A 15,059-nucleotide genomic window follows, 5' to 3' on the forward strand; every position below is an offset into this window, starting at 1 on the left:
CAAAACCGCTCTCAAAGAGCACCTACGGGTGGCTGCAATTAGAAACTGGCCCCGGTAAATGTCCAAACCCTCCAATGTACAGTTTCTTCCCTCTCTAATGTATATATATATTTTTATGATCTCTTTCTCTTAAACAGTACTGTATATTTGTATATCTTGTAGTATGTCATAAATGTCTTGATGAATTGAAAATGGGGGACCCTGATGTAAACAAGACGAAAGTCTTTCTCTGGTCTGCATGCCCTTAACAATAATTGTGTGTATTGAGCCGTACTGTATTGTACTCATTGTGAAACCTAGAGTCAGGTTTATCAGACACACCTTGAAGCGGCAGTAAGTGAAACCCAGAGAAAACGGTCTCTCCTGAGTCCTACCTGAACCGCTCCCCTTCTCAGAAAGAAAGCAAGTGGAATGTAAAACTGTGTTGATTTAGTCCATCCCTGTTGTATGACGCACACATTAAACATTGTCCGTCCGTCCGTCTCTCTCCCCCCCCCCTCTCTCTCTCTCCCCCCCTCTCTCTCTCCCCCCTCTCTCTCTCTCTCCCACCCTCTCTCTCTCCCCCCACCCTCTCTCTCTCCCCCCTCTCTCTCCCCCTCTCTCTTCTCCCCCCTCTCTCTCCCCCCCCTCTCACCAGTCAGCCAGTTCACCACTCCAGGTATCTTCTTCCAGTAGTCCCTCTCCCCCTCTCCCCCTCCCTCTCCCCCTCTCCCCCTCCCTCTCCCCCTCTCCCCCCCTCTCCCCCCCCTCACCAGTCAGCCAGTTGACCACTCCCGGTATCTTCTTCCAGTAGTCCCTCTCCCCCTCCCTCTCTCCCTCTCCCCCTCTCCCTCCCTCTCCCCCTCCCTCTCTCCCTCTCCCCCTCTCCCCCCTCTCCTCCCCCTCACCAGTCAGCCAGTTGACCACTCCAGGTATCTTCTTCCAGTAGTCCCTCTCCCCCTCCCTCTCCCCCCCTCCCCCCCCCTCCCTCTCCCCTCCTCCCCCCCCCTCCCCCCCCCCCCTCACCAGTCAGCCAGTTGACCACTCCAGGTATCTTCTTCCAGTAGTCCCTCTCCCCCTCCCTCTCCCCCCCTCCTCCCCCCCCTCCCTCTCCCCTCCTCCCCCCCCCTCCCCCCCCCCCCTCACCAGTCAGCCAGTTCACCACTCCAGGTATCTTCTTCCAGTAGTCCCTCTCCCCCTCCCTCCCCCTCTCTCCCCCCCTCCCTCTCCCCCCCTCCTCCCCCCCCTCCCTCTCCCCCCCTCCTCCCCCTCACCAGTCAGCCAGTTCACCACTCCAGGTATCTTCTTCCAGTAGTCCCTCTCCCCCTCCCTCCCCCTCTCTCCCCCCCCTCCCTCTCCCCCCCTCCTCCCCCCCCTCCCTCTCCCCCCCTCCTCCCCCTCACCAGTCAGCCAGTTCACCACTCCAGGTATCTTCTTCCAGTAGTCCCTCTCTCCCCCTCCCCCTCTCTCTCCCCCCCCCCCCCCCTCACCAGTCAGCCAGTTCACCACCCCAGGTATCTTCTTCCAGTAGTCCCTCTCTCCCCCTCCCCCTCTCTCTCCCCCCCCCCCCCTCACCAGTCAGCCAGTTCACCACCCCAGGTATCTTCTTCCAGTAGTCCCTCTCTCCCCCTCCCCCTCTCTCTCCCCCCCCCCCCCCCTCACCAGTCAGCCAGTTCACCACCCCAGGTATCTTCTTCCAGTAGTCCCCAGCAGGGTTCTTGTCTGTGATGCCGTAGCGTCGAGCCACCTCTCCGTTGGGACAGCGGACCCACACTGTCCTCATACTCAACACCAGCTGGGTCGCCTGCAGGCCTGACACACACACACACGCACGCACACGCACACACACACACACACACACGCACGCACACGCGTTATCGTATTAGATAAAAACAGATGATGTATAGATATTCTTATTGCAGATGTTAACAAGGTTTTCCAGGGGGAAATACGGTGATGGTGGGACCTCTGGTCATATATCTAGTACGGTGATGACATCACATGGTGGGACCTCTGGTTATATATCTAGTATGGTGATGACATCACATGGTGGGACCTCTGGTCATCTAGTATGGTGATGACATCACATGGTGGGACCTCTGGTCATATATCTAGTGTGGTGATGACATCACATGGTGGGACCTCTGGTCATCTAGTATGGTGATGACATCACATGGTGGGACCTCTGGTCATATATCTAGTATGGTGATGACATCACATGGTGGGACCTCTGGTCATATATCTAGTGTGGTGATGACATCACATGGTGGGAGGACCTCTGGTCATATATCTAGTGTGGTGATGACATCACATGGTGGGACCTCTGGTCATATATCTAGTGTGGTGATGACATCACATGGTGAGACCTCTGGTCATATATCTAGTGTGGTGATGACATCACATGGTGGGAGGACCTCTGGTCATATATCTAGTGTGGTGATGACATCACATGGTGGGAGGACCTCTGGTCATATATCTAGTATGGTGATGACATCACATGGTGGGAGGACCTCTGGTCATATATCTAGTATGGTGATGACATCACATGGCGGGACCTCTGGTCATATATCTAGTGTGGTGATGACATCACATGGTGGGAGGACCTCTGGTCATATATCTAGTGTGGTGATGACATCACATGGTGAGACCTCTGGTCATATATCTAGTATGGTGATGACATCACATGGTGGGACCTCTGGTCATATATCTAGTGTGGTGATGACATCACACGGTGGGACCTCTGGTCATATATCTAGTGTGGTGATGACATCACATGGTGGGACCTCTGGTCATATATCTAGTGTGGTGATGACATCACATGGTGGGAGGACCTCTGGTCATATATCTAGTATGGTGATGACATCACATGGTGGGACCTCTGGTCATATGTCTAGTATGGTGATGACATCACATGGTGGGACCTCTGGTCATATATCTAGTGTGGTGATGACATCACATGGTGGGACCTCTGGTCATATGTCTAGTGTGGTGATGACATCACATGGTGGGACCTCTGGTCCTATATCTAGTGTGGTGATGACATCACATGGTGGGACCTCTGGTCATATATCTAGTGTGGTGATGACATCACATGGTGGGAGGACCTCTGGTCATATATCTAGTGTGATGATGACATCACATGGTGGGACCTCTGGTCATATATCTAGTGTGGTGATGACATCACATGGTGAGACCTCAGTCACTCTTCACACAGGAGACAGTAAGCAGCTTCACCCACCTGGGACCTGCTCCCAGTCCGTGCCCACGGGCATCTCGTCGCTGATGCCCGTGCGGACGTGCACGCCCCCTCGGTTGTCGACGCCCCACAGCAGCCGATCGTTGGGGCTGGTGTGGAGGCTGAGCAGGTGGACCCCTACAGGCTGCAAGAGGAACACCACGCACCAGTCGCTTCGTTTTTCTTTTAATTAAAGGGACACTTCACACAAAAACAAACAATGCCCACCTTTATATTTTGCACACCATCTCACTATCTCCTCTTGTGCGAACGCATTTTGGTTTGCAAGGTATTGAATGTTAAAGGTAGAATTGTGTAATGCCGTCAAAACGGCAACCTCTAGGCAAAATAGCCCCGCTTTGTTTACAGTTTTTGTTTTGGTCTACTTGAATGAATGAATGAATGGGCAGCTCCTAGTGGACCCTGATGTAAACAAGACGAAAGTCTTTCTCTGGTCTGCATCCCCTTAACAATTGTGTGTATTGAGCCGTACTGTCTTGTACCCATTCTGCAATCTGTTAATACAGTTTTAATACAATCAATCATCAATCAAGCTCCTAGTGGTCAACAGTGTCAGACTGTGGTTGTACTGGGCAGCTCCTAGTGGTCAACAGTGTCAGTCTGGTTGTACTGGGCAGCTCCTAGTGGTCAACAGTGTCAGACTGTGGTTGTAATGGTCAGCTCCTAGTGGTCAACAGTGTCAGACTGTGGTTGTACTGGGCAGCTCCTAGTGGTCAACAGTGTCAGACTGTGGTTGTACTGGGCAGCTCCTAGTGGTCAACAGTGTCAGTCTGGTTGTACTGGTCAGCTCCTAGTGGTCAACAGTGTCCGTCTGGTTGTACTGGTCAGCCCTGTGGTACCTGTTCAGGAGGTTCTATGCAGATCCAGGCGGGCTGCATCATGCTGGGGTTCAGCGGTTGGGTACCGACCCGGAAGTACAGCATACCGTACCCGTCCACGGCCCAGACGTTCTGACTGCCGCACGACACGCTGAGGAGACGCACCGGACCTAGAGGACACAAGACAAGAAGAAACACCACGTTAAAGTGGTTATCCGCAAGATCCTCTTTTTTTTTTTTTTTTTTTTTTTATCTTTCTTCCCCTCCTTTTTCCCGATTTTTTCTCCCATCCCACCCTTCCTGGTTGTTGCGTACTTTCCCCTACTGTTGGTCCGGGAGACCGGAGACTGTCACATGCTTTCCTCCGACGCATGTGCAGCCTGGGGCAGGCCAACCTGGCCGCGCAGGTTCTCACCGGGGAGAGTGTAGCGTGTGGGAGGCCACACTATCTCTCCTCAGTTCCAACCCTCGCTGAGCAGGCGCCCCCGACCGAACTGTAGGGGTCGCTGTCCACAACGCCCAGGACCCACCCTTCAGCTTTCCCACCCCCTGATACAGCCAATTGTATCAGTGTGAGAGGCCAGCCAAGCTGATAGCAACACCGGGAGCTGGATTCGAACAGGCGAATCCAGTGTCTCCCGGTGTTGGTGACGGACGTAATCTCCGTGCGCCACCTGCCCCCCCCAAGATCCTCGTCTTTGTTTGTTTTGTAGCGATAGGGTGTATCCTTGTTTTGTAGTGATAGATAGCAAGTAGACGTGAGAGACAAACACTGATGACAAATCATATTTTATCAGGCCGTACGGCAGGAGATTGAGATTGTTTCGGTGACGTGATGTTGTTCTGTGTTCTGTAACGAGATGTGCTGCTGAGTTGTGCCAAGGTCTTTCTACTCGATAGAAGAGATCTGATCTCAGAGCAGCTAATCTGATTAAATAAATACAACTAAACAAAAAGGTTGGTGAGCTGAGCTGGTTCTGTTTGACCTTTTATATAATATATCATCATCGCATTCCTCAAAATCTGGTCTCATGAGGACACTTTATCAATAGAAAGGTAAGGTAAGATACGGTATGGTAAGATAAGATAAGGTAAGCTAATGTAATGTAAACAGACAAACAGTCACAGTAACAGATACAAATACAAATATACAATATGCAGTGAGTCCCCTATATGCAGTCCCCTAACATAGTTGCAACAAAAGAAAATTAACCAAAATAAAGAGTTATAAAAAAAAAAAAAAAAAAAAAAAAAAAAACATTATTTCAATGTTGAAAGTACCTCATTCCCATTTAATCTCTTCCACCCGGAGCCTATTTTCTGAAAATCCGCCTAAAATAAATGGAAAAGTAAATGGAATATTGCTCCACTTCTACAAGGTCCATTTTCATATTCTTGGTATCTAGGGACATCTATGGAAGTGAATGTATTGAATGTAGTGAATGTATTTCCAGTGTCAGAAATATTGTGTCTATTACTAGCCTTGCTTAAATTGTGATGAAACAAAGGAGAATATGAATTATGATTTTTCTTTGCATCTTTGACAGTGAATGACACCATGCTAATAAAGAATATCGTTCAGTACCTTCTTGAGATCATGTGTACAAATAAATCGAAGGAAATGAATAAAGGGAAGATGATTAAACAGAAGGTTCTGTAGATACAGTACTGAATTCTCCCATCCGGACAAATGCAATTTGAAATATTATTATAGAATATAGAATAGCAGGCTTATAAATTACCTTATTATAGCCAATTCGCACATTTATATATACATATATTATCTTTCAAATGCCAGAGTTCAGTTTGGATTTAGGCCCAGTCCACACGATCACGGGTATTTTTGACGCTTTTTTTTGGTAATTATTAAAAAAAAAATAACTCTGTCCACACGACTGGTTTAAACTCTGCACAGTGATGTATATACATGTAGTACAATGCCAAAGCAGTAGGTGGCGATGTAGTTCAAACATGAAGGCAATTTTCAACCAATCAGAAGGGTTGAACTATCACTACACGTCCTGCTCAAAAACAGAAACCCACCATCTTTAAATTACCTCGCGTGAACCATTTAGCAACATAGCATTTATTTGCAGCAAGAAACAAAGTGCAATAAAAGTGCAATAAACAAAAAAGGATACATTCACTGCGTGTTCTGCCTAATTTGTTGATGAAACAAAATCAACATCAACACAATTTACCACCAAGAGCGGAGAGTTTAGTCTCACAAAAAGATCTAATGTGATTGGAATTTTCCATTTATATAGTTAGCATTGAGGCTAGCGTACATTAACGTAGTAACGTTAACGCTAGTAGAATAAATGGATGAAAACGTTATTTAACAGATTGCAGAATGGGTACAATACAATACGGCTCAATACAAACAATTGTTAAGGGGATGCAGACTGTTGTAGTTTGGACTGGGTTCCTTATAACAATAACTTGACAACACATGAGCTTAGTTGGTAGCCGCAGCTACTTGGGACAGCTCTGCTGTAAACACTGGAAATAACCTCGGTTACTATGTCCACACGCAACCGGGATGCGTGCAAAACTTCACCCTGGACTCCGGTTGTAAAAGAACACGGTTGCAGTGTTCCAAAAACCCGGTTGCATGTGGATGAACAGTGCAACCGCGCACATTAAGGCTCGGTTATATAACACCCCGCGTTCGTATAACACTTTAACCTATTCCTAAACGAACGTATTGATGATAATATACATTCTAAATGCTGTTGTGACATGTTCATGATGTTTCAAAATGAATGAATACGTTTCAAATTGAAATCGCTAGTTTTATAGAACAGTCTGGAAATATTGATTTATGACCATTATGTCATTTGCGGTCGGCCGACGGACCGCACAGGCGGAAAAGTTTGCGTTTCCATGGTAATACTGTAATACACAGAGGCATGCTAACCACCTACTCCTGACCTTAGTCAGCATATTAGGTCTAACAGTGATCTTTTTAAACAGAAACAGCAAACAGGTCTCAGAACAGTGATCTTTTTAAACAGAAACAGCAAACAGGTCTCAGAACAGTGATATTTTTAAACAGAAACAGCAAACAGGTCTCAGAACAGTGATCTTTTTAAACAGAAACAGCAAACAGGTCTCAGAACAGTGATCTTTTTAAACAGAAACACCAAACCGGTCTCAGAACAGTGATCTTTTTAAACAGAAACAGCAAACAGGTCTCAGAACAGTGATCTTTTTAAACAGAAACACCAAACCGGTCTCAGAACAGTGATCTTTTTAAACAGAAACACTAAACAGGTCTCAGAACAGTGATCTTTTTAAACAGAAACACCAAACAGGTCTCAGAACAGTGATCTTTTTAAACAGAAACACCAAACCGGTCTCAGAACAGTGATCTTTTTAAACAGAAACACTAAAGAGGTCTCAGAACAGTGATCTTTTTAAACAGAAACACCAAACCGGTCTCAGAACAGTGATATTTTTAAACAGAAACAGCAAACAGGTCTCAGAACAGTGATCTTTTAAAACAGAAACAGCAAACAGGTCTCAGAACAGTGATCTTTTTAAACAGAAACACCAAACCGGTCTCAGAACAGTGATCTTTTTAAACAGAAACAGCAAACAGGTCTCAGAACAGTGATCTTTTTAAACAGAAACACCAAACCGGTCTCAGAACAGTGATCTTTTTAAACAGAAACACTAAACAGGTCTCAGAACAGTGATCTTTTTAAACAGAAACACCAAACAGGTCTCAGAACAGTGATCTTTTTAAACAGAAACACCAAACCGGTCTCAGAACAGTGATCTTTTTAAACAGAAACACTAAAGAGGTCTCAGAACAGTGATCTTTTTAAACAGAAACACCAAACCGGTCTCAGAACAGTGATCTTTTTAGACAGAAACAGCAAACAGGTCTCAGAACAGTGATCTTTTTAAACAGAAACACCAAACCGGTCTCATAACAGTGATCTTTTTAAACAGAAACACTAAACAGGTCTCAGAACAGTGATCTTTTTAAACAGAAACACCGAACACACCTAAACCACAGAGAGACTCAGAAGGAGCTTCTATCCTCAGGCCATCAGGATGCTAAATGACAATAACACTATGTAACAACCATCAAATACACTCACAGCACACACATCCACACGCACACACTCACTTTAATGTTCACTCCAAGAAAACAACTATGTAAAAATTATTATTTTGTATTTTTTATGTTATTGGGGCACTATTAACAAGAATCTAATTTTATTTTTTTTATAGACCCCCCAGTTTTTTAAATATACGCCACTACCAAATGGTTGAGATGCTGCTTGATGGTAAACATACCTAATACATAATGATACATGTATAATAACAATTATTTTTTTGTATTTTATTTTTTTATTATTTTTTAAACAAACACATAAACAACATGTATAATAACAATTATATGATAATTTAATACCTACACATACAAGAAAAGTAAGCAAGTAAGTAGAAAAAGTTAAATTACTGGAAAACAAGTCATGTCAAGTACATTTTATTTTATCAAAAGGACTTCCAACACTTGAAATGACACAGTTGTATTGTCAAAAACATATGGGGACTTTACTGTATGTATTTCCCCCTCTCAAAATCACAAAAAAGTACCCATGGGAAGGGAACTAGTACCTACAGTACTTCTCAACTGGTCTGTGTAAATTATCAAAAGAACTTCACTTCACTTGCACAATTCAATCACTTTGAACGATACATGTGTTTTCAAAAAGGTATGGGTGGCGCAGCGGTCTAAGCGCTCATCACCAATGCAAGAGACACCGGTATCGAATCCGGCTGTCAGCGTTGCCTCCGGCTTGGCCGGCCGTCATACTGGCTCAATGGGCAGAGTCAGCGGGAGGGAAGCCGGTGGGGTGGTATTCTGGTCGTTGTAAACAACGACTCCTACACAGGTCGGTCAGGGCGCCTGCACAGCGAGGGAGGGAGATGGTGAGGGTAGTGTGACCTCCCACGCGTTACACTTCACCAATGAGAGTCCGCGCTGGCAGGTGAAAAGAGGTTGCTGGCTGTCTCCTATGTGTCATCTGATAGACTTCAGGACTCCCTAGACCGACCAGTGGGGGGGGCACATGCGAGCAACAACCAGGAAGGGGAGGGGGGAATTGGCATAACGACTCAATTGGGATGGGAGAAAATCAGAGAAAAACAGGAGAAAAAGTCGATAAAAAAAAGAAAAAAAGGTATGGGGCCTCTATTTGTTTACCCCTCTCAAATTCACAAAAAAGGACCCACAGGGACATGTCCCAAACTATGGTTTTGCATAACGTCGTCACCACTTTGCTCCCTAGAGGTAGCTCCTGCTCTATCATCAACATTGAAGAATGTGGACAGCCCTTGATAGAGCAGTAGGTCATGGATGATGCCAGATGAACTGGCACGGCAGAATGCCTTGAAGGCACACTTGTCAGGTTTATTGGCAATGTACTGGCCGAGAGTGCCAGCCCATGTGCCTTCATATGACACCATGACTTCATCCACACTGTGTTTGTAAGTGGATAGGATGAGGAGACACTGCTTACGAAAAATCTCAAAAAGGGGCCAGATTATGTCAAATCGGTCAGGGCTGCCATCATACTGCTGATTATCATTGAAGTGAATGTAGCGGCGTAACAGCATGAATCTCCTCTTCGGCATGATATCAGCTATCACGTTGATATGTGATTCGGGATGCCAGTTGTCCTCGATGGCTGGGAAGTGGAAAACGCCCATCAAAAGCATAGCCAGGAAATCTAACAATATACTCGTTATCACCATACATAACGCTTATATTGAAACACGTTGACATTAGGGCCGTTCTTTCAACCTAAAAGTGCACTTTCTTCAACCTAAATTCCTGTTACAGAGTTAGCTCACAGAACGATAGCCAGTTAGCCAGCACCAGCCAGGTACCAATGTTAGCTCACAGAACGATAGCCAGTTAGCCAGCACCAGCCTAGTACTAACGTTAGCTCACAGAACGATAGCCAGTTAGCCAGCACCAGCCTAGTACTAACGTTAGCTCACAGAACGATAGCCAGTTAGCCAGCACCAGCCAGGTACCAACGTTAGCTCACGGAACGATAGCCAGTTAGCCAGCACCAGCCAGGTACCGACGTTAGCTCTCAGAACGATAGCCAGTTAGCCAGCACCAGCCAGGTACCAACGTTAGCTCTCAGAACGATAGCCAGTTAGCCAGCGCCAGCCAGGTACTAACGTTAGCTCTCAGAACGATAGCCAGTTAGCCAGCACCAGCCTAGTACTAACGTTAGCTCACAGAACGATAGCCAGTTAGCCAGCACCAGCCAGGTACCAACGTTAGCTCTCAGAACGATAGCCAGTTAGCCAGCACCAGCCAGGTACTAACGTTAGCTCTCAGAACGATAGCCAGTTAGCCAGCACCAGCCAGGTACTAACGTTAGCTCTCAGAACGATAGCCAGTTAGCCAGCGCCAGCCAGGTACCAATGTTAGCTCCCAGAACGATAGCCAGTTAGCCAGCACCAGCCAGGTACCAATGTTAGCTCACAGAACGATAGCCAGTTAGCCAGCACCAGCCTAGTACTAACGTTAGCTCACAGAACGATAGCCAGTTAGCCAGCACCAGCCAGGTACCAACGCTAGCTCACAGAACGATAGCCAGTTAGCCAGCACCAGCCTAGTACTAACGTTAGCTCACAGAACGATAGCCAGTTAGCCAGCACCAGCCAGGTACCAACGCTAGCTCACAGAACGATAACCAGTTAGCCAGCACCAGCCAGGTACCAACGCTAGCTCACAGAACGATAGCCACGTAACCCTCTGCTGGCGCGTGCTGTGCACTACAATCAACTCCGTGTCAGTGTAATAGCAGTCTGTGACGTCACGGTATTGAGAATCATACCGGTGGGATTTTCGAAATATCATGGTATACCGTAATACCGTCATACCGCCCAAGCCTAGTGTGGTGAGCAATATGATGAATCATCTCATCAGTGAAGAGTGTTTTGAAGTACTGGAAGGGTGTCTTGACAGCATCTGGGGTGACAACTTGAGTCAGGAACCTGGAATTCCTCAATATCTACATGCTTCCAGATTCTCCTGGCCTCTTTTTCTTTCATTCGTCAGTTTCTTCTTCTTTGTGCCTGGGGGTGACCTTGGGTCAGGGGGGTCATTCGGCTCTTCCATGTTGACTGTTTTTAGGGTGTTTTTCCCTTTTTTCTTCTTCTTAGCAGATGTGCTTGTTGAGGGCATCTCCTCATCCATAGATTCAAAGGAAAGATCCCCAATCACCTCTGCTTGTTTGGGCAGATAATCAGGATCCCCTATTATGTCATAATAATCACTCAGATCAGCCTCAGAGTCTTGAGGATCTTCTGGTACAAGGGCCAGAAAACCCTGTCGCCTTGAACCATAAAATAATTTAACATCCATCTATTACCGTACTTTTCGCACTATAAGCCGCACCTGACTATAAGCCGCAGCAGCTAAATTGAATGATGTGTACATATATAAGCCGCACTGGACTATAAGCCGCAGGTGTTTTAATGTTTAATTACCATATGTAATTAGCTTTGGGACACAATACTGTCGGACAAATAACAAGCATTAACTCATTTACAAGTTGTATTAAGTTTAGCAAATAAGGGAACAGATAAATAACCTTTCAATGCAGTAAAAAAAGCAATATTTAGATGTTTACATTTTCAAGTTTGGTCACGTCGAGTCACATATAAGCCGCACCGTTATATAAGCCGCAGGGTAAAAAAATTGGGAAAAAAGCCACGGCTTATAGTCCGGAAAGTACGGTATTTGTAAAACACAGAAACAGAAGGGGGTAGAAAATGCACTATTATATATAAATGTCAGCATGTTCGTTACAAAAATCATACATAATCAGTATAATAACACTATGAATGTAACATATTAACAATAATGCATCAACAGAAGTGTTTTTATTCAATAGAAAATAGTCAATTTGAATGAGATTAGCATAACTTCACCAAACTGTTACCAAACAGTTGAGTTTTTTCTCCATGCAAAATATTACCATAAATTGTCCACTCAGCCGTCTGGTAGAGCAACTTTTAAAAGAAATATTTGACCCATATAAAACATTTTTGTGTTGCATCAAGTTACATAATTATGTTAAGTAATGTGTTAGATGATATAATATGTTGAAAAAACTAAGCTTACCTTTGAAAATCCAGCCAAAAACAGTTCACATGTCAGGAGAGATTTTTCAGTTTCTAACTTGCTGGTAGCACACTGAGTGAGAAGGCTACTGTCAAAAAGCAGAGTGCCATCTAGTGGATTTTTTTGGCATAGCATACGTGAACCGAATGGTAGAGATGGCTCAATAAGGCTCAGTTAAGTTTAACACATTTTTCAATGAGAGATAGTGACTAAAAATGTGCTATTCCAAATGGTTGAGAAGACTATTAAAGGGTAACAACTCACTGCAGCACCCACTTTACCCACTTTAGACACTTAACACACTTTATATTTATTGGTAAAGAATTTGCACTACAACTGATACCTCATTACACACCTCACTGTAAATTGTACCTAAATTGTACCTCATCCCATTTCTGCATTGTACTGTATAGCATATAGTATATTGTATTGTAACTCAGTTACTTCTACTCTGCATTGTATATATTGAACACTTTTGTATACATACTTGACTTCTATTTTATACTTATTATACTTATTTTATACTTATCTATTTTTATCTAGCACAATCTCTGGAGCAAAACAGAAAGAAGAATTTTATATAAAAGTATTCTGTACTTTTGTATGACAACTAATAAAGAAACTTGAAACTTGAACTAAACAGCAGCTCAGCAGCTAGAGTTCATTGGAGCTGCAGGCTCTTACGTCACTCTAATCTCTAGTCTGATTACACATTCACACTGCTGGCCTGCTGCCACCACCCTCTGGGAACAGGCCACGCCCATGACTGCCGGGGAACAGGCCACGCCCACGACCCTCGGGGAACAGGCCACGCCCATGACCCTCGGGGAACAGGCCACGCCCATGACCCCCAGGGAACAGGCCACGCCCATGACTGCCGGGGAACAGGCCACGCCCACGACCCTCGGGGAACAGGCCACACCCACGACCCCCGGGGGAACAGGCCACGCCCACGACCCTCAGGGAACAGGCCACGCCCATGACCCCCAGGGAACAGGCCACGCCCACGACCCCCGGGGAACGCACGTGTGTGCGTGTGTTTCTGTGAACAGTAAATGCAATTTTTTTATTTGCATGCCATGTGTGTTCCGTTATATGTGTGTGTGTGTGTGTGTGTGTGTGTGTGTGTGTGTGTGTGTGTCTGTGCAACCAACTGCGTACCTGAATTATCTGGATGCACACCGAATTATTTCCAGGTATTGTAGTGTGTATGTGCATGTGGGAGTGTATTTGCATGCTACCGATGTGTGTGTTCTGTTGTATGTGTGTGTGTTCTGTTGTGTGTGTGTGTGAGTTCTGTTGTATGTGTGTGTGTGTTCTGTTGTATGTTCTGTTGTATGTGTGTGTGTTCTGTTGTATGTGTGTTCTGTTGTATGTGTGTGTGTGTGTGTGTGTGTGTGTGTGTGTGTGTGTGTGTGTGTGTGTTCTGTCGTATGTGTGTGTGTGTTCTGTTGTATGTGTGTGCTTCCGCGTGCCAGAATGTGTGTGCCTGGAAGTGTACTGTATCGCGTCAAGTGTTGCTCTATTAATCACCTCAGGGGAACATTCAGGATGTTCTAGAATGTACTGTGTGTTCTCGAGTGCATGAAGGCATGTACTACTATCAATATAGTGACTTTGCTGGACTGTGTGTATTTGTTTGAAGTGACTACCTGGGTCATTCCTGGCTATTGGTGACTTTTCCTCAGGATATAACTTGTTATATCTTACTTAAAATGAATCACATGTTTATAATGAAAGGCTTTTATTATAGATCGAGGTCCTCTTTATAACATTAACTCATTCTGTGCCATTCACGCATATATAAGTGTTTGCTCGCCAACCGTTGAACGCCAATCACGTATATATACGTGATTTGGTCCGTTTTCCTTTTTTAATAATCTATGCAGTGTCACGGACCTCTATGTTACCGTTGAAAGCCATACTGAGACCCAGAGAGTGCAATACCGGCCAGATCCTGCTAGGTGGCAGTATCGCCTACCCTTTGAAACCCTGTTCCAGACTGTGTGTCACATCTAATGTAATCCAGGCGGAGAATTTAGACCAAGCCAAGTGAATCGCTTCATGCAAGCACTTTAAAACGCGTTCAGCACACTTGAGGCATATCTTGTGCCACTTCATGTCAGGGACCCGATGGACATCAATACTGGAAATCGCGATCAGACAATTGGAATATTATTTTTGGAATAACCCTGATCAAAGGTAAGGACTATAAGACATCAATCCTACTTTGATCCAACAATGATTTCACATCGATCCAGCTGATCAACGTATGTAGTATTAAAAGAAAATGCCGTTGCTGACGATCAGAGCATCAAAAAACGACCCCTCCCCCTTTGATGAATTCATGATGAAACATACCTATTATATACCTTTGATTTGGAAATAGTAACATGTCCAGGCGAGCAACGCGAACGCCTTTAGCAAAATTCACATAACGCTCCATAACGCAGTTTCCAGGAATTAGCCAGGATCACTCTAAAACTATGCAATATTCACCACGGGATAACACGCAAGCGTATACATGACATTTCTTTTTTACATGTTGGACGAGGGATAGTTACTGTCAAATGAGCCATAGTATTGTCTCCATAGCTATATTATAGATATAGCCCTGCAAACACCGCGACGCACAGTGAAAATGCCTATATTTTAAAGCGTGGCGCATTTACTACAGGATGAGGATAATAGCCGGCGCTCAAAGTGTTGCAAAAATGCATTTACTATATATATATATATTATTTTAAATAAAATGTTTAGGCACATACACCCCTTTTTACAATGTCCCCAAAGCAAATGTTCAGTTTCAATTAGAAACATTTGCAATATAATTATA

General features: G+C 44.9%; 1 protein-coding gene across 1 annotated transcript in view; it reads right to left on the reverse strand.

The window, feature by feature from the left end:
• tecpr2 (tectonin beta-propeller repeat containing 2) overlaps positions 1 to 15,059 on the reverse strand; it is a gene marked incomplete at both ends in the record, with an annotated part of 98,068 nt that overhangs the window by 5,463 nt on the left and 77,546 nt on the right. Inside the window, 3 exon segments of the mRNA XM_084308564.1 lie at positions 1,642 to 1,791; positions 3,218 to 3,359; positions 4,075 to 4,223. Of these exon segments, the coding sequence (XP_084164690.1) occupies positions 1,642 to 1,791; positions 3,218 to 3,359; positions 4,075 to 4,223 (441 nt within the window).

The sequence above is a fragment of the Notolepis coatsorum genome, assembly GCF_963971535.1.
Source record: "Notolepis coatsorum genome assembly, chromosome: 2".
Lineage (NCBI taxonomy): Eukaryota > Metazoa > Chordata > Actinopteri > Aulopiformes > Paralepididae > Notolepis > Notolepis coatsorum.